The 19,089-nt window shown below is 52.9% G+C and overlaps 1 protein-coding gene across 14 annotated transcripts in view; it reads right to left on the reverse strand.

The window, feature by feature from the left end:
- Positions 1–19,089, reverse strand: part of ST3GAL4 (ST3 beta-galactoside alpha-2,3-sialyltransferase 4) — a 49,359-nt gene that overhangs the window by 8,490 nt on the left and 21,780 nt on the right. For 4 of the 14 annotated variants that reach the window (XM_017663547.3, XM_037000835.2, XM_017663558.3 and 1 more), the window contains 10 exons: positions 9,251–9,326; positions 8,874–8,958; positions 8,403–8,483; positions 8,056–8,153; positions 7,771–7,831; positions 7,189–7,284; positions 6,908–7,097; positions 6,125–6,268; positions 3,766–3,909; positions 118–2,245 (listed from right to left, as the gene is read on the reverse strand). In XM_017663547.3, the coding sequence (XP_017519036.2) occupies positions 2,036–2,245; positions 3,766–3,909; positions 6,125–6,268; positions 6,908–7,097; positions 7,189–7,284; positions 7,771–7,831; positions 8,056–8,153; positions 8,403–8,483; positions 8,874–8,958; positions 9,251–9,266 (1,125 nt within the window). In that variant the 5' untranslated portion in view covers positions 9,267–9,326 and the 3' untranslated portion in view covers positions 118–2,035. Of the gene's footprint in view, positions 1–117; positions 2,246–2,830; positions 3,514–3,765; positions 3,910–6,124; positions 6,269–6,907; positions 7,098–7,188; positions 7,285–7,770; positions 7,832–8,055; positions 8,154–8,402; positions 8,484–8,873; positions 8,983–9,250; positions 9,327–19,089 lie in introns of those variants that run through there. The other 10 variants (XM_017663534.3, XM_037000833.2, XM_037000834.2 and 7 more) reach the window with 8 other exon arrangements.

Below are 19,089 nucleotides of genomic sequence, written 5' to 3' on the forward strand. Positions count from 1 at the left end.
GCAGGGGTAAAGCAATTGGATGTACTTATGTCCTGGAATGTAAAGTCCCGAATTTTTAAAATAAAATTAAGTAAATAAAAATAAAGTTAAGTAAATAAAAACCCGAGGCGTCCGAAATTAAGGCACACCATGTAATGTGAATATAGAACATCATTTAAATGTGATCCTAAGCCAGATAAAAGACTGAAACTGTGTCGTACTCAGCCGCGTGGTGGAGCTGGGTGTCCCTTCACTTCCCGGGCCTCAGTTTCTCCCTCTGTGGAGGAAGGCTAGACTTTTCGAGGCAAAATGGGATGGAGATGTTTTCCACTCCGTCGCAGGTGAAGACAGGTGCACCCCTGGCCTCGGCGAAGTCACCAAAGATCACGTGAAAGCGGCCGAGTGGAGATCAGAAAAGCCCGGGTAAACACCGGCTCAGAAAACCGCGGCCCGGCTTGCAAAACCCGGACAGCGGCCACGGAAGTTGCCGACCGCCCGGCTGACCTCCATAGAGGTCGCCAGACACTTCAAGGGCTCTCCAGGCTGACCGCGGGAGGGCGCCGCTCTGCCTCCACCGACCCTCACCGGTTCACCCTGCGCTCCCGTGGACGGCGCATGCGCACCCCTGCGGCGGCTGGGGGGGCGGGGCCAGCTGGGCACGGTTGCTCCTCCGGCGCGCATGCGCCTAATTAAACCAGAGCAAAAGCTCGGGGGGTCAGGGTGGGCTCTGCGCGTAGGCCATCTAGTCAAAGAGGCCGTGAGATCATCGTCTAGTTTACCACAGCACTGGTTCTGGGTGCTTATTAAAATTCCAGATTCCAGGTTTCCCATCCCCAGCGACGTGGGAACACCCGAGAATCTCTATATAAATCACCCCCAGGTAATTCTGATGTAACTGGTTCTCGTTTCAATGAATGTAGGAATTGGAACCTAGACGGGAGAAATGATTGGCCCAAGGGTACGCATAACCAAGTGGCAGGGTCTGGTGTCAGACCCAGATCTGCTGACTTGCACCCAAGGGCTTTTCTCCTGCGCCCCTCTCCCCGCCCCCCTTATCTTCAGGAGATGGTTTGATCAGTACCAGGCAGGCTGGCAGGCAATTCGTTCACATTGGTTACACTAACTGAAGAATGAAAGTCCCTTTCTAAGAACACCACAGAACCCCATCCCACAACTCCACCTCCAAGGTCCACTCTCTGAGAGTGGACTGCCCTGCAGAAAGCTGAACCCACCTCCTCAAGGGAAGGATGGCCAGTTTGGGTATATATACCCCTATTCCCATACACGCTCTTGTCCATATGTAATTGTAAAGGACTGGCTGGCTGCACATGGCTTCACTGGCATAAGCCAACTAGAATGTAAAATGCTCCTGTGTCTACATATGCGTGTGTGGAACTTAGACGGGTCTGACCCATCGTGTGTGTTGGATTCTGGCTCAAGTATAGGCACGTTTAGTAACAGGCAGTGGCCCCAGTCCAGGACAGCTGGATCATACGTGCTGACAGCCACTTTTAATGGCCCTAGAAGGGGAAATGGACACTCCCTTGCACACTCTTACGAGAAGCTGTTAGGGAAGTGTCAAGGATAAGCAGAGATGAGATTACACACACACACACACACACACACACACACAAAAAACTTACACCCCAGTCAGAGATGAGATTACACACACACACACACACACACACACACACACAAAACTTACACCCCAGTCAGAGTTAGCAAGTCCTCCCTGCACCCTCCCAGGACAAAACTTGGGAAGCAAAACTTGCCCATGTAGAGGAGGGGAATCTGGGGGCTGCAGATGCTGAGGCCTTACTTGCTTTCAGAACCCCCCTCTCCCCTGGGAGGTGAGCAGCCAGCACAGCAGTTCTGCCCCAGCTTCCAGGAGAGCCAGCAATTCCATTCCCAGATGGTTCTCGGGGCCATTCTGTGGGATGAGGTTGGTGTTCTCAAGTCCACCCAACACTGTCGAGAAATGTGTCCTCTTCCTTTGTGCTTCCCAAATCTCTGCCCCTCGTTATCTGCCCTGTCCCAACCTAGCTGTCTCAAAACGTCAAGGCTGCAACTCTTTCCGAGAAAGCCAGGGACACAGTTGCAAGACTCCCCTAGGGGGGAGTTCCTGCTCTCCCTTCTGGCTCCAGATGTGAAGGAGCAGCTGCGGGGGTGGCGGGAAGCCCAGCTGGCAGCTAAGCAGGGCCCAGGAGGATGGAGAACAAAGCGCGTGGAGACAGACAACCAGCAGGGCTGTCACAATTCTGGAGACCTGGAGGGAGAAAAGCATTTTGTCCCCTGGCCTGGCAACTGGCTGACAGGACTTGCCAAACCCCTCAGACGCAGCCCGAGCCCTGCCCATCCCAACCCTGGCAGCCTTGGCCACCGGCAAGACGTTCTATAAACTCCATTTTATGATTCCCACTTAATCTGAGAAGGGAGACTTGGCTCTTTGTCTGACTCCACCCCTGTCCTCAAACATGCACCTCCCAGCATGAGATTTTGGAATATGAAGGCTGGAGAGGGAAAGAAAGGGAGGTGGGAGAGGGCTTGGCAACTTCCATCTAGCATTCCCCTTCCCCTCTCTACCCCTGGGAAGTAACTCAGGATTCGGGATGCCAGGTTGGGTGTCCAGCAGACAGGGCTGCTCTGGCACCACTTTGCTGTCCTGCTATGCCAGTGTGACCATGCATGACTTGGCACCAAGCACTGTACTCAATAAAAAGTTATTTCCTGAATTACGATGGCCTGCTCTGGGACCCACTGAGTCCTGGAAAGACTTCTGGTCTTTACTGAGCCTGCCGACTGCCCCATCCATGTTCTCCCCAACCTAAAGGACACTGGATATCACAACTGCTTCCGTTTTAGGAAAAATAGTTTAATGATAGGTTTCAAACCTTTTTTCTAGATGAGGTCCCGTTCTCTGTGGAACCCCCACACTTATGATCTTCCCATGCCTGCTGGGAGATAGCAGCCCCTTCTCTGGAGGGCACCCACCCACTGCAGATGCCCCCACCCCCCCTGGGAGGCCTCTTCTGGGTCTAGGCCTCAGGGGGCCCAGAACTTTTGTGTTTTTATAAAAAGTGGGCAGAACACTGTACTGTGCCGTTTTCTGGATGCCATGGGACCAGCCCACAGCACTTTCCTACCCCTTATTTAAATAGCCCATTAAATAACCTCCCAGAGCTGGCAGAGAGGAGATGCCACAGCAACCAGCCCCGTGCTTTGGCAGGGCTCCCGCTACCCCGGAGCTTCCACCTGACTGGGTCTGGCCTCCACTAGAGCAGCCAGGGGCACGGCCTCATCTCAGACCTGGCCAGCCTCAGGACCCCTCACCACACAGAGAAGGGTGGGTTCAAGCAGGGCATGCTGGCACCAGGCACCTGCACAGCCATGGATGGGGGTCGCTCAGGTGGCAAGGGGGGCACACGATGGGTACCGCTCCTGCTCAGGTCAGAAGTAAGTGAGATTCTTGACTGCTCCGATTTCTAGCATCCGCTTGATGGCTAGGGCCTCTTGGGAGACATTGTGGCCTGACCCCTGTGGAGACAGCCAAGGATGCACACTGAGGGACTCCCAGGGACCTCCTTGGCCTAGGAAAGTCTCTCTGGCCCACCCCACAGCCCCATACTTTGGGGAGCACCCTTCCCCAAGCTGGCTCTTGGAAGGAAGGCAGAATCTGTGGCCTAATACAGAGGACAATGGCCTGGGAGTCCAGATGCCTTGGTTCTTACTCACCCAGTGTCCCCAGGCCAGTCTGCCCCACCCAGCTCACAAGCAGGGACTGCTCACCGCCATGGACTTGAGCGTGATCTGCTCATAGTAGTGAATGGTCTGCTTCTTGTTGTGGATGTCCGGGTAGCCAAAGCCAGCAATGTGCACCAAGTCACAGAGGTGGAGGGCCAGGGTGATGGCCAACAGTCCGGTGGTGGGCTTCTGAGGAGCAAGGTGGGGGGAAGGACACAGACTCCTTAAACTCATCACACTCACCTTGTCCCCTGTATTCCCTATATTAGTTAAATTTACAACCATCCACCCAGTTGTCCAAGCTGGAAACCTAGTTGTTATAAATCTCTCAATTTCACCTGTGAAGTAAATGTTGTAGCAGGGGAATTCTAAGATTACCCCCAATGACCCTCACCCTTGAGTGTGTGTGGAACCTATGAATAGGATGAGGTATATGATATTACATTATGTTGCTCTGTATGGCACAGTTGACCATAAGATAGGAAGATAATACAGGTGGGCTTGACTTAATTACCTGAGCTTTACATCTGATCTAGAGATCAGCAATGTCAGAGATGTGAAGCACAAGGATTTATCATGCTATTGCTGGCTTGAAGATGGAGGGATCCACATGGCAAGGAATGTGGGCAGCTTCCAAGAGTTGAGGGTACCCCCATCCCAGGCTGAAAGCCAGCGAGGAAATAGGACCTCAGTCCTGCAACCACAAGGAACTGAATTCTTCCAACAAGATGAAGCTTGGGCATGAATTTTCCCAAGTCTCTAGACAAGAATTCAGCCTGGCTGCCAACCTGGTTTGAGCCTTGTATACCCTAAGCAGGGAATCAAGCCACACCATGTGGACTTCTGACCTACAGAACAATGAGCCAATCGATCAATGGATGTTGTTTTAAGCCACTAACTTGTAGAACTTTGTTAGGCAGTGAGGGTAAACTAATGCTGATAACAAGTCCATCCTTCCTTTTCCCTCTCACGTCTGCCACAAGCTGGGTTCTCATCCTTGGCTTCTCTCTGGCCTTCACCCTCTGTGTCCCACCCCATCAGGGGCTTAAAACCTCTCCTTGCTGCACCTTCAACTCCATTTGCACTAGAACTCGGTGCCTGGGGAGCTGTCTGGTCTTGCTCAATGAAATACCTTTCCCTGATTCTCTCTGCCTGATGGGCCTCATGACCCTGCAAGACCCAATTCCAAGGCTACCACCTCTGGGAGGCCTCCCAGATAGCCCTAAGCAGAGCTCTGTCCTACCTCCCAGATCCTACAGCATTTGGAACAACTTTCTATCAGGCCATTTGCTACTCTTTGCTGTTACTTGTATGTTTATTTTGCTAGACTGAGTTTCCTCAGGGCAAGGAGCATGTCTTACTCCCTAAACATGCAAACTTAGGGCCTAGTACTGAGCAGCCACAAATGTAGGCATTCAACATATGAAGACGAATCACAGTAAATTCAGTAAACAAAATTATTTATTCAAAATTTAACAAATATTTATTGAGCATTCACTGTGTACCCATCTCTGTGATAGCTGTGTTACATAATTATCTTTTTAAATCCTACAGTGCCTTACAAGGTCAGTGTTAATATTGCCCCCACCACACACATTAGAAAACCAAGGCTCTGCAGCTGATTTGCCCAAGGCCACACTGTAAGTGGTACAGCCAAGTCCTCTCTACGGCTGCCAGTTACGTCTGTCCACCACCCCACACAGTTTCTCTGAGGTCTCAAAAGACCTGCGTGGAAGTTCTCAGGAAGCCACAATGTGTTAAATGCACCAGCTGAGGGTCAGTCACTGGGGCTCTGAATGCTGAAAGCAAAGCTCAACCTTCCAGGACTGTCCTGACTCCCAGAACTGACGCACCTTACCAAACCGTGACATGCAAGACAGACTGGACACTCGGGCTCTTTTAACTCATTCTGACCATTACGTTCCAAGATCAGATCACAGATAAAGTCAGGAACTGCATGGGCTTGAGTTGTCCTGACGAGAAGCACACTGACTCTCCCAGCAACTCCCAGCTTACATATTCTGACCGGTGCCTGCCCAAACCCTACTCTAACTCCAGCCCCAAGCCCGAAAAGTACCCTTCCCCTAACTCCTCGCTTTGGAGATGCCCCACGGTTCTCAAACCTGCGTGCTCTCCCTGGCCGCAGCAAGCTGAAGAGTCCAACGCTGATGGCAGGTGAGCGCCCAAAGGCTGTGCTCGGCAGGCTCTAACAGGTGCTTTCAAACACAGGCAGTGAACTCTGCGGATCTCTGTTATCACTGAGATCTCTGCAGATCTTACAAGCTGTTATTTCCCCCTCTTACGGGGTGCTCCACAGCTTCCTCAGCCTCTAGAACGTCCCACCTACTTCCTGCCCTGGACCCCAGCCCCTCCCCCAGCCTCCCTGTTCGCAGCCTATCCTCACCTGCTTAATCTTTCGTGGCTGGTGCATGGGCAGGCTCAGCAGTCTGTCAGCTGCTATCTGCATGAAGAAGGGGTTGAGGATCCGAATCTGTTTGGGGTTGACGTCCCAGATGAGGGGAGGCTGCTTCCAGAAGCCTTTGCGCACCTGGGGGGAGGGGTTGGGAGGGAGAGATCGCAGTGGGTGAAGACTTGTTTCTCAAGTCCAGCTTGGAGGTCCTCGGCCTCAGGAGTGGGGGGAGGGGTCTGCATCACAGCAGAGGCCATTAGGAGTTGGGGTGAGTGGAGGCCTGCCCAGAGACGGGAAGACCAGAGGAGAGAAGGGGGCCAGGTGGTGCAGTGTGCAGCGTATGGGGTCCAACCATTGTCCGATTCCAAGGATATCCAAACAGGTCTGAAAGGCTTGAGTTTGGGGTTGTCTAAACATCTGGCAAAAATACCAGATCGGACAATTTAGCATCTGGTCTAATGACAAAGAGACATAGTGGACTTGCTAGGGTCCACCGGGAGGAACAAAAGTCTCAACTGTTCCAACCTGTCCCTTGCCTGAAGAGGACTACTGGCCGGTTCCTCTGCTCCAAGCTGCTCACTGGCAAACGCACATGCTGGCAGCTTTCCTGGGCCAGGCAGCCTCCAGCGTGGGGAGCCCTGCAGAGCACTGAGCTGATGCCCTCCCCTCCTGGGCTCTTCAGGACTGCAGGGCAGACACTATGGGCCATGTGGTTCCGACTCAGGCAGGGTCCCCACCCCCAGGCCTCAACCCTCTCCTCCCATTGCCCCCACTTACTCGTTTCTTATCACTCAGGATGGTCTCAATCCAGTGGAAGTCCATTGCCTTGAAAGCCACCAGGACAAGGAGTGTGTCTGGGTTGTTCTCCACTTTGGGGTTGAAGTGGGCAGATTCAGGGTAGAAGAGACGCATGGTGGTCTTGGAGCCCACATCACCCTCGAAGCCAGCCACTGGGGCATTGTTCAATCTGGGAGGCAGAAGGATGCCATCACCTAGAGCTCCACGGGGCCTGCCGGCAGTCACCCCAAAGGGCAGTGGGAAGGGCCGGTCACACGCACCTGATGACCACGTCATACTTGTTGATGGCATCTCCCAGTGAGCTGTTGCGCAGCCGGTGCCCGTTCCCCACCACCACGCAGCGGCGGCACTTGAGACTGCCATGGGAAGAGGGTGATCAGGCCCGAGGCCAGCCCTGCTCCTGCCCACTTAGCTCTCTTGCCCCAGCTCTGCGCCAGGCCTGGAGGCCCCTTCCGCCCGGAGCAGGCATCCCCAGAGTCCTGCTGGACTTGCGGACTCTGCAGCCTTTAATGGGAGAGGAAACTGAGCAGAGCATGGAAGTGACAGGACAGGAGGAAAGACTTTGAGGGGGTACCAATAAGAAACCCCATTTCAGAGCCCCTGCACCTGCTGCCCAGGCCTGTCTTGTCACAGAGACACCCTCAGCGGCCTCTGCCTGCCCAGGCACCCCGATGCCCAGGCCCAGTTGCTGTGGCGATCAGAGTACCTGCCTCCCTTGGAGACAGGCAGAGTAGGAAGAAGGTCAAATTGGCCACAGGGGACCGGAGACAGAAGGCTCCCTGGGAGGTATGTGCCCATGGCTGTTTCACACTGTGGCACAAAGGGGAGCAGCGTGTCCTTACCTCTGGATGCTCTCTGGAATGGAGTAGCTGGTGATGGCTAGGACCCGGAGGAGCAGGTCTTCTACAAAAAGAACCAGATTGGAAGGGCTCACGACAACAGTGAGCATTGCAGGGGCAGCCTTCCTCCCCCACCACTGCCCTTCAGGGCCTTGGGTGCCTTTTCCTCCCCAGACCCACCGTCAGAGCCTGGCTCAGAGCTTGGACTCTGGGACCCTGGGACGTAAAAGAACAAGAAACTGTGGCCACAGTGAGCCCACCATTCCCACTACACCATGTGGGTCTTACCACTTCCTTTGGTCCCGTAAGGCAACTCATAGGCAGATGGTGTCTTGACCCAGAAATAATCCTTAAGCTGCAGGAAGATGGGCTGATCTTGGGAGTAGCTGCCCAGAGAGGAAAGCAGGGTGGGGAAGAGAAAGGGATTAATCTTGATGAGAATCAGGGTCACGCCCCTAATATCATATATATGGTATATATATGATATATATATATGCCCTCATGGGCTCCACCTAGCCCAGGTCCACCAACACAGTCCCCTCCATCTAGCCGGCCCTAAGACCCCCACCCTGTGAAACTCCCAATCCCAGCTCACCCCATGCCCCACTCCACCCACCGCAGTCTCCTGTACTTACTTGCCAAAGAGCTTAGAGGCCTTCCTCTCCGCCTCGCCCTGAAGGCATGGCTCCTTCTTCTCAGGGATGGGAAAATAAAAACTGGAGACAGAAAAGGCGCAGAGAAAGGAGCTTGGTCAGCCGTCAGGGGCCCAGGCAGCCTCAACGTTCGCCGCATCCCAAGACGGCGGAGAGCAGCGTGCAAGGTGGAAGCACCTCAACGCCAGCTCCTCTTTGAAACTGGCTCATTGAGGATCCAGCTCTTCCTTCTCTGGCACTCCCTGGGTGAGGGCTCTGGGGAAGCATCTCAGACTCCGTCCCCCAAACCCACAGCACCCACCCTCCCAGAAGGATGTCGTGCTAGTACTGAAGGGAGAGGTCATACCCTGGCTCTCGGAACCCTCCTGCCCGACTGGGTGTCCCACTGCAGGGTGCTCCAGCCCCAAGCCTTCCTGAGAAGAACCAACAGAAGGATATGAAAGGGAGACTCACAGCTCGATGTACCTGTCTTCTCGGGAGATGGAGTACCACACCATGACGACCAGGACCAGAGCCAGCATGGCCAGGAGCTTCCAGCCTGCAGGGCACACGCACAGAGGAGCTGGAGGCAGAAACAGGCGGGCACGGCCCCAGTCCACCTTCTCACACCTGCCCCCTTTCGGTCCCCTGCAACCACCAACTCAAGCAGACCCGGTCCCTGGCCCTCACTTCCTAGCATGGGGCTTGGACCTGTGCATTTCCACTGTCCTTCAAGATGAAGAGCAGGACCCTGGCTCCCTGGGACACCAACAGGGGGTCCCAGGGTGATGCTGAAGGCTGCTTCTGGGGGCCCATGTTTCAAGGTGGGGGAACTCTCAGACAGCACTCACGGGACTTGCTGATCATGTTTCTCAGCAGGTAGCAGTGTTCCTGGGGAGAGCTGTCATCCCGGCTGCCTCGGGCCACCTAGGAGGTAAGAGTCACAGGCATCCAGTCAGCTCCACAAACACTCCTGCATACACCGGAGTAGGAAACACCCCTCGCCTGCCTCTTCCTTCCTCCAGAAAGCACAAAGCTGCTTCTGGGGCAGCCATCCAGACAGCAGCCCTTCTCACCTAACCCCTCAAAGGCAGCATCAGGGGTCCAGAAAGGGAAGTCAGGTCCCCCCCCTCAAGGATCAGGTCCCAAGCCAGACTGACCCACGGCAGCTTCCCTTGAATGGTTCCTCTCACTGTGCTCTTCCACATTTTGACCTGGGAAGGGCCAGCTCCGGAAGGCAGACAGGTACCTCCACCCACTTAACATGCAAGTTAAGCTAACTGTACGCACAAGGCATGATTCATATTTTAATACATAACTGAAGTGCATCGATTCTCCAGCAGCCAAGGCAGTTCCCTGGGTTCTGGCTACTACCCACCTCTCCATCATCAGTCTCCCCCTTCTCTAGCCCAGTGGGTCTGCCTGAGCCAGACACTGAGGTGAGGGTGTGCTCTAAGATGCTTCAGAAGGCCTCCTTCAGTCTTATGCACTCTGATCAAATGCAAACAGGGTCCCATCCCTCACCACCCAAGTGCACGGGGGAGGCTCAGTGAAGGCTGGGTGATTTTAAATGAGAATATAGAGAACAGGAAGGGATAGGGCAAAGGCCAGTGTGGTAAGGACAGGGCTATGGAAAGGGCTATTTACTTGCACATAAGCAGGTCCCTTCAGCCACCAACTCATCCAGGAAAATGCTTCAGAGTCACCAGGGAAGAAATTTCAGGAGTTTGCACAGCCACACGAAGAGGCACGGGGTGTTGAAGGCCAGTGCCATCCACACTATGTTCCCCCAAAGATGGGGTCCTAAGAATCATCATGGGCCACTTACTAAACACAGATTCCAGGGCCCTTCCCAGGAATTGCTTGAGTTTGCTGGCGTGGGACCTGGGACAGATGTTTTCACAAGCCGCCAGGTGATTCTTGTGATGGACCAGGAAAGGGGGAAAATACTAGTGTTTGTGCTCTCCCAGGGATCGATGGAAAACCTCCAGTTATTTCTCAAGGGCAAGGGACAGCATCTGGATGAGACCCAGTTTATCTTATAAATCATAAATCAATTATCCTGAACACTATCCCATTATGCAGCCACTACCAGGCTCTACTCTGAGTCCACAAACATCAAAGAATGAGTCTTGATGGGGAGAAGAGTGCCAGGTGGGGCCAGCGACCAGTGAGACATCCTCAGTAGAATCAGGAGCCCCTCTCCCCAAACCCCAGTGGGGAGAGAGGACGGCCCCATCCAGTAGAGTTCAGAACTGTAATCAGAAGAGCCCAGTGCAACACAGTTCTAGTGACTTCCTCAACCACTCTCCCAAAAGTAACACTGCCTTCTTCCACATACACCCACAGTAACTGCCATGTCATTTCCTACCAGTCACCTATCTCCTTTACAGCATTTCTCCTGATCTGTAATTAGCTTATAAGTTATTAGCTTTCTGTCTGTCTCCCTGGGGTAGAAGCTCTGTGAGGGGAGTAGTCAGGTCTGTGAGCTCCCAGCTCCTGCCCCTCCCGGCATCTAGCACACTGCCTGGCACATAGGTGGAGCTCAGAAGGCACTGCATGAATAACATGTTGGGTTGCCCCAGGGGCCTTGCTTCTCCCTCTCTGACCCTCAGTGACTTTGGCTGTAAAACTGGGAAGTTGGCCTAGTAGATGCTTGCAGCTCAAAATATATTTAACACCTCAGCAACCTGGGCATCACTAGGGACCTTATTAGAAATGCAGAATTCTCAGGCCCCCTGTAAACCCACAAAATCAGAATGTGCATTTGAAAAAAAAGATCCCCTATGACTCACATGCACATTCAAGTTTGAGAAGCACTAGTCAAGATGGCTGCTCTTGACCTTGGCTGAACAGGAGAATCACCTGGAGTACTAAATAAAAAGAGTACCTGGGCCCTGTACCTAGGAATTCTGACTTAATTGGTCTGGCCCAGCGCTGGAATTTGTTCAAGCAGCCCAGGTGATTGTAACGTGCCCCCGAGGTTGAGGATCACTGGTCCGGACAATGGCAAAAGCAGACTTCTCAAACCCTGACGTGCCCGTTCTGACTCGGTGGGTGTGGGAAAAGCCCAGTTCTAACCAGCACCCAGGGATTCCCTGCTGCTAGGCTGAGACCATATGCAGCTGCGAAGCTCTACCCCGGGATCCTTGCAGCTCCAGCATTTCATCACCCCATGAACCACACCTTCCCTCACCTCTGCTCTCTCAATCTTCCTTACGTGAGACCAGGAGTCACCCCACCTCACTTCACCTCCAGGTCACCACATCAGTGACCTGACTGCCACCAGGCCAGAGCCTGCAGAGTTTAGAAATACACAGGTATCTAGATCCCACTCTCCAAGATTCTTATTTAATGGGTTAGGGGCAGGGCCCAAGCTTTAGTAAGTAAAAACCAGAACAAACAAAAACCCCATCTCTCTTGGCTTCTAACATGCGGCCAAGATGGAAACAACTACCTAGAGCGTGCTTCGTAGTAACTGAAAGACACACATAGCCAGCCTGTAGGCCCCACCTCCAGGGAGAAGGGCTTTGGCAGTCAGAGGTGAGCACATTGACTGGTCCCAGTCCCGAGCAGCAACACCACTAGCCCTCGCTGGCTTCTTCCCCAATAAAGCTCTGCACTGGTGTGTCTTTGTTCCCACACTGCTGGTGCTGGGTTAAGCAGACTGCGTAGTCTTAGAGCTTGTTCCAGGACACCCAGTCAGGGACTTCATTAGGCCGTCCCCCTTTCCTGCTGGGCTCGGCCAAGAGGAGTGCACAGCAGCCCCCAGACATTCCAGGAACTCGAGCTTTTTGGAGTGGCTGCTGCCTCAAGACAACTGAGTGCCTTCTCCCAGCAGCTGACCCTTGTTGCTGACCAGGCCCCTGGGTACAAAGGACAGAAGAGAAGAGTCACAGTAAGCTACCTAGAGAGCAGGAATGTGATCCACGCAGGGCCAAGGTGTACGAACTTCTACCTGCCACCAGCTGCAGAGGAGACCAGCTCACCCAACCAAGTAGGTAAAGCCAACCCAGGGCAGGGAGGCCTAGTGTTCTCCTGGAGCTCTGCCAAGAACCACAGTGTCCCTGGCTGAAGCAAGACTGATGCGTGCTGGCACAGAAGTCGCCGAAGGGCAGAACCGGGGACACGGGGTGAAGAAATAAGGCCAGGTGGGTGCAGCGCCCGTGCCTCTGCTGCCCCGGTGCTCATAGCCTAACACGCAGCAAGTACTCAGCCGGTAGCCGCTGTACCAGGGACACAGCACGATGCCAGGTGCCTCAGAGCCGGCCCATCAGAGCAAGAGGGCTGCTGTCCCTGCAGAGAGTACCAGAAGCTCAGTGGGGGCAGGACACAGGCTCTGCTTGTCAGTTCGGAGGCCTTTTGCAAGTCTCGTAATCAATGTCACTGTCCCTCAGTCCTGCAGAGAAAAACCGCCTGTCCCCTCTGCCCACCTACTGCTCTGCTCCCTCCTGTTCCCTCCAGCGCCCGTTCCTCCCCCTTCTACTCTGACTTAGAAACATCCTCAAGTCTCCCTCTTCCTAAATAAAAACAAACCCCCCCTGCCACCCCCCGCCTGGATCTCCTCCTCAGCTACCCCTGTATCGCCATCCTCACCTCCACAGGTCAGACTCTGCCCGTGCTGCGCCCTCACTTCGCACCCCCTCTGCCACCCGGACCCCACCCCTGCTTCCACCCTTATTCGTATGCTGAAGCTGCTCTTGCTAAAGCCTTCAGGGGTCTCGAATTCTCACACCTGAGAAAGGTCTGTCTTCACGCTTGATGGTGGTCTGACGCCTCTGCTGCTGTTAGCCCGCATCTCCTTCTTGACTTCCAGGCTGAGACACGCTCCGGGATCTCCTCCCACCCCCGTGTCAGCCTCTAGGCCGGTCCACTGCCTTTAAGTGTGGGCCTTCTCCAGGGACCTGCCCTTGAACCTCTGCTCTTCCCTGCTTGTTTTCACAGGACAAGTTCATTCATTCTCAGAGGCTCAACTACTACTTATTCCCTGATGATTCAAGCTCATTATTGTCAGCCCTTTTAATTTCTCTCCCAGGTCACATCCTAATATTTCTGATTTTCTGCTGCACATCCTACTTGGAATGATCTTAAATTCTTCAATCTTAACCCATCCCAAATGACACCCGTCCCTGCCTGCTGCCCACCCCCACCCCACATTATCATCAACCCAGTCTTCCAATATCTCCCTCCCCTCTACACCATCCCTACTAAACAGTTACTGAATATTATTGATCCTACCCCATTTCCTCATTCGAGCAAATGTTTGGCATTGTGGGAGGCACTGGGGGTGCAAAGCTTCAGAAAACCCAGCCACGGTGTCAAGGCCACATAGTCTAGAGCATCAGAAATGGTTCAGGATACAGTCCCCCATCTCGTCTTCCCAAGCCACAGACTGATTCTAGATCCCACCCAACTTACCTGCTTCCTAATCCGTCTCTATGACAAGTCTTTTCTCACTCAAGCCCCCTCTGGGAACTGCTGACATGGCAGCTTTCTAAGAAACGGTTTGGATCAAACCACCCTCCTGCTTTAGTCGCTCCCCATCCCTTAAATGAAAAGCCAAAACTCTTTAGAAGCAACCAGGGCCCTTGGAACCCAGGGATACTTCCCAAGCATACTATGGAGCCACCCTTTCCTTCCACACTCACACCTCTGCACATTCTTCCTCCATTGGGAATCCCTAAGCACCCCCCACCCCAGTTGCCTTGATAATCTCTCCTTCCACAGTATCAGCTCACATGTCCAACCCCTATGAAGTCTTTTCCAACATTTCTACACAACTGATGTTTTTCTTCCCACAAAATGTTGTTTGTATCTTGCTTTCAGCACTAAACAGGTAATAGGATCTCATACTATGTAATTACTGCTTTTCATGTCTTGCCCACTAACCTCTGAACTCTGAGATGGAAGACTCGTTTATACCAAGAGTCTATTAGAGTGCCTGGAATATAGAAGATGCTTTGTCACATTATTAGTTTTATAGTATATTATCATGTGTTTTTAAATCTTGCCCGTGGGACTAGATTGCTGTGGTCTGAGGAGTCTATCTGCAGACTCTGTCATTGTGCCTAGAAGAGAGCTGATGATTTATAAACATTTAACACACAAGTAATGAGATGGGATTAAAGATGTATTACATCCAGTATTAATAACTGAAATGTATTGTGCACTTATACGTGTGACACCAAGGGGGTCCCAAATTCCTCATCATTACTTTGGGGAACAGAGGAGTCCTTCTCGTGAGGGCCTGTCCTGTACCAGATGGGATGTCCAGCAACACCATCGACCTCTACCCGCTAGAGGCCAGTAGTTCCCCCCACTCTCCAGCTGTAACAACCAAAATGTCTCCAGATATCACTATATGCCAAGAAAACCACTCTGCTAGACACTTCTAAGGGCTGTCCATGTATGATCTCAGCCTTATGAGTTACACTATTCTGTTACCACCCAGGGAAGGGTCAGCAACCTGCTCAGGTGTGCGGAGCAAGTGAGGCGGGGCCTGTGACTCAGGCCCCTTAGCTCCAGAGCCCACACCCCTGGCCCCACCCTTCACACCTCTAGAAGCGTCTCATCAAGAAATGGCTCTGTAGGCTCAAAGGTCCCGGGCATGTCCACCTGCTGCCCTCTGGGCCAGCTAGAGGAAGTCGGCCCTCTGTCCTACTGACATCCTTCCAATGCGAACAACAGCTACAAGGCGCCTTCTAAGCTCCTTCTGAGGCAGCCACCTCATGAGCCCTGGGGGCTCTCTGGGATTCTCCAGCATGTTCCCACGGTATGCAGCTGTCCTGGCAGGATTACTATTGCCCTCCATCTGGACACCAGCCTTCCTCAAATGCTGGCTAAGGCTGTGTTCACTTTTTTGAAGTCATGCCACACCACTGGAACAGGACCAAAATCCCTCAGCTGGTAAGCCAGGTATCTGGGCCCTGAACTTATGTGGCCACCCTGTTGAAGCTAAAAACCTGAGAGCAGGACAGCACCACATCTGCTTACACACATTCTACCACAGGGCCACGCTTCCAGCCTCTCAAGGTGTGTGAATCTCAGTGGTGCCAGCCAGCCCCCAGGGATTTCTCTCAGCTGGGTCATCCACCAAGACTTCAGAGGGGACTCAGCCACATTGTGACTTTACTGTAACTAACACAGCTGCTAGTGTGGCAGGTGAGGGACACACCACTGGTGTTCTGCAGTGGGGCTATAACCACTTTAATCAATCAGTTAGATGCAGATGGCCGACTAATTGCAGTTCTCCAGAATGGATGACTCAGCCCGATCACTTCGCAGCTCGAAAACTCTTCATGTTTCCTCATTTTGGAGGTCCTTGCTCTGACTGAAAGGCTGATCCACTGGCCAGCACCTCTCTGCCCTCCTTTCCTGACTCTCCCCTCATTTATTCTGCTCCACTCACACGGGCTCCACCATTTCTTGCTTAGGCTAGGCACATTCCCTCCGCAGGGCCTCCGTGCATGCTGTTCACTCAGCCTGGAATGCTTTTCCACGGACACAGGCTTGATGATTCACTCAGCTGTTTACTCACCTTCTCTACCTCCCACCAAAAATTCAACACACACATGCAACTTTACAGATCCCCCCTTCCCCTGGTGGCAAAGATATTTTTTGTCATTGTTTTGCTCAATGTGTATCACCAATGCCTAGAATAATGACCAGCACATAGGACACTCTCAAAAAAATTGTTGAGTAATAAATGGACCTTTCCACCGGGATGTCACTGCCATAGAGCAGGTGGGGCAAGAGGGAAGGAGGTAGTAACCATAGATCAGGATCTGACTCCGGCTCCTCTGGCCTAGCCCCTGGCTAAGCGCGGCCTGCAGACTGTCATCTCCCAGCACTGAGCAGCACAGCATGACCACAGAATGATGGGGGATGTGCGGCTTGCCCTGGCCCCAGGCTCTTGTGAAGCAGGAGAGGAAAACCACTGACCCACTGCCTCAAGACCCGCAAGTGGGCCAGTGGCACTGTCTCTGGTCACCCAAGTGTGGGGGAAAAGGGCCTGGACAGGCCTCCCACTGCAGATCACGAAGGCTCTCTGTTCCCCACCCCTGCAGGCCACAGGTGGCCCAAACAGCCTGGTGCTGCAGCCTCCTGCAAGAAGCACGGTGTCAGCCCCTCTCTCAGCTGCCACTCACGAGACAGCACAGGGAGGCATGTGAAGGTCATACTGCGGGTGTCTGCCCAGGATGGGTGGAAGCTCTGAATTCCATTCTCTGGCTGAGGAAGCTGAAGCAATGAGACAGGAGGGAATCAATAGTATTGACTCATGCCCATGAGAAATACAAGAAAAATCTGGTGTGGCCAGATCCCTAGGCAGGGGCTCCGGGGCATATTTCCCTCCTCATACCTCCCACCAAGAAGCTGATGAATTTGGCCCCAAGGAACCAAAGCTGAAGGCACTACTGGGGTTGGAGCTTGAACCCAGCTCACCGCCAGCATGGCCAGTCCCCTGCCTCCTCTGGCCTCCAGATACCTCTTCTGAAAAGAGTGGCTGGCACCAGCCCTGCCCTGTCCCATATGGTGGCCCCCAGCCACATGCAGCTGTGGAGTACTGACAGTGAGGCTGGTCCACCCTGAGATGGGCCATAAGTGGAAAATAATATTTGGACTATATTGAGTTAAAACATTAAAATCAATTTTAACTCCTTATTTTTGCATTTTTTTAAAATGTGGCTCAGTAACATATTTTAAAATTAAGAACGACTATGTGGCTTGCACTGCAATCCCCACTGCATTTCTATTGGGCAGTGTGGCCTAGAGGACCTCTGAGAGGCCCCCGGGAGCACCTGCAGAGTTTAGTAAGCTCCCCATGCTTCCTGGAGTCCACATCAGGCAGGCTTATGAGGGGGTCTGAGATGCCTGAGGAGGGCCCTGGCCGTTCTGATTCACAGCCGCAGTGAACACTGTCCTCAGGTCTCAACTGCATCAGCGTTGAAAAGATGCTATTATTCCTGGCCTTCCCCCACAAGCCTACTGGGCCGTTGGGACTCTGAGCATGGAGGCACAGTTCGAGGTGACAGTGCCACTCCCCAGCAGCCAACCTCCGCTCTGCCCACACCCAACCCGTTCCTGACCCTGGCATTTCCCAGGCCTGCCCCCACCCCCACATCTACGCCTCACACACCTACCTTCCTGAGGCCTACATGGCAGGCCAGGTTCAGGGTGGTAAGTAGGTCACATGGACTTGCCTCGCCAGAACCTTCCCCCTTCCTCTGGCCAAAAGCTGTGCCCAAGGGGACTGGCCACAGGGACCCAGCCCTGCTTCTGCAGCTTGCCCGGTGTGTCATTTTGAGGAAACAAATTTGCATCCCTAAGCTCTGGTCTCCCAATCTGTTCAACAGGTGTGAAGAGTCTCGACCAGTTTGCTTGCAGTGGTTGACAAGCTAACATAGGAAAGGCACACAGGAAATGCTCAGTGGATAATATCTCTAAGCAGTACTCCCTCCTTCTTCGAGTGCTAAGTAGAATCCCAAAGCTGTAATGGTGTGGAATACAGGTTGGATTAAAAAATCATGAAAAAACCACTAGCTTTCAGTCGGTCTGTTCTGTGATCAAAAGCACAGAATAAAGATTGAACCTTACACTACATACAGCTGACTGTCCACTGACCTGAGAGAGTCCTGCATAACCCCTCACAGCACTTCCTAAACATTCCCTCTCCTTCCCAAAGATAAGAATTTTAGCTTGCGGGCCCCAGCTGCACCCTGACCCAAATTTGAGAATGGAGACAGGGCAGAGGCCAGCGCAGTGACAAGAGTTACATACCTGAGTCCTCATCATTGCAAAGGCTGACCACAGTATATAAGTGTTGGGAGATCAGGAATCATTGTTAGGACCCAGGCCAGGGCCTTCCTGCCCAACCTCCACTCATCCTGGCCACTCTCCCTTCTATACTTCCTCTGACACAGGTCCCACACTACCTGTCTAGGAGCCTCTCCTCTCCTGCGACTGTCTTGCCCCGTGACCTTGTTACACCACACTGTCTCCCGGACTCACAAGATGCTGCATCCTAAGAAAGGGACTTCTTGCAGCTCACGGTATCTCCAGCACCAAATTTAACACCTGATTCAAGGTAGGTAATGGACAAATACTGAAATGACCAGATGTCTAAATGAATGAGCAAATGGACAGAACAAGTATGAACAGAAAGTTTCCAATTAAAATACCCCAGACACTTTGCAAAGACCTGGGCATACAAGGTGCCAGGGACTTGCTAGAGGCCCAGCTTAGAAGCTGGCAGTCCCAGCAAAAGCTATACTTTTTGCTAAACATATGTTCATGGGCCCACAGCACACTGTTATCATCACAAAGGTGTGGTGCCTGTAGCACTGACTTTCTCCACTTTTGACTCACATTTATTACAACCAGCTCCAAGGTTGCTGGATCACACCAAGAGTGAATATCAGCCAATAAACCCCGTGTGGTCCCAGCAGAGCTGCATCCTCTTACCCAGGAAACCTCAGTTCCTCCTTACTTGCTCCTCAAGAGGGCCAGCCTAGACTCAATCCCCAGCCACCAGTCCCAGACTTCAAAGTACCTTTGGCCACCTGGAAGCAAAGGAAAGGGGTCTGGATACAGACCTGAGGCCTAACCGAGCCTCTGTGGTCACAGGCCGGGTAACTCTGACAAGGTCTTACATCTCTCAGAGACTCAAATTCCTCATCCGTGCAATGCAGAC

The sequence above is a fragment of the Manis javanica genome, chromosome 6, assembly GCF_040802235.1.
Source record: "Manis javanica isolate MJ-LG chromosome 6, MJ_LKY, whole genome shotgun sequence".
Taxonomy (NCBI): domain Eukaryota; kingdom Metazoa; phylum Chordata; class Mammalia; order Pholidota; family Manidae; genus Manis; species Manis javanica.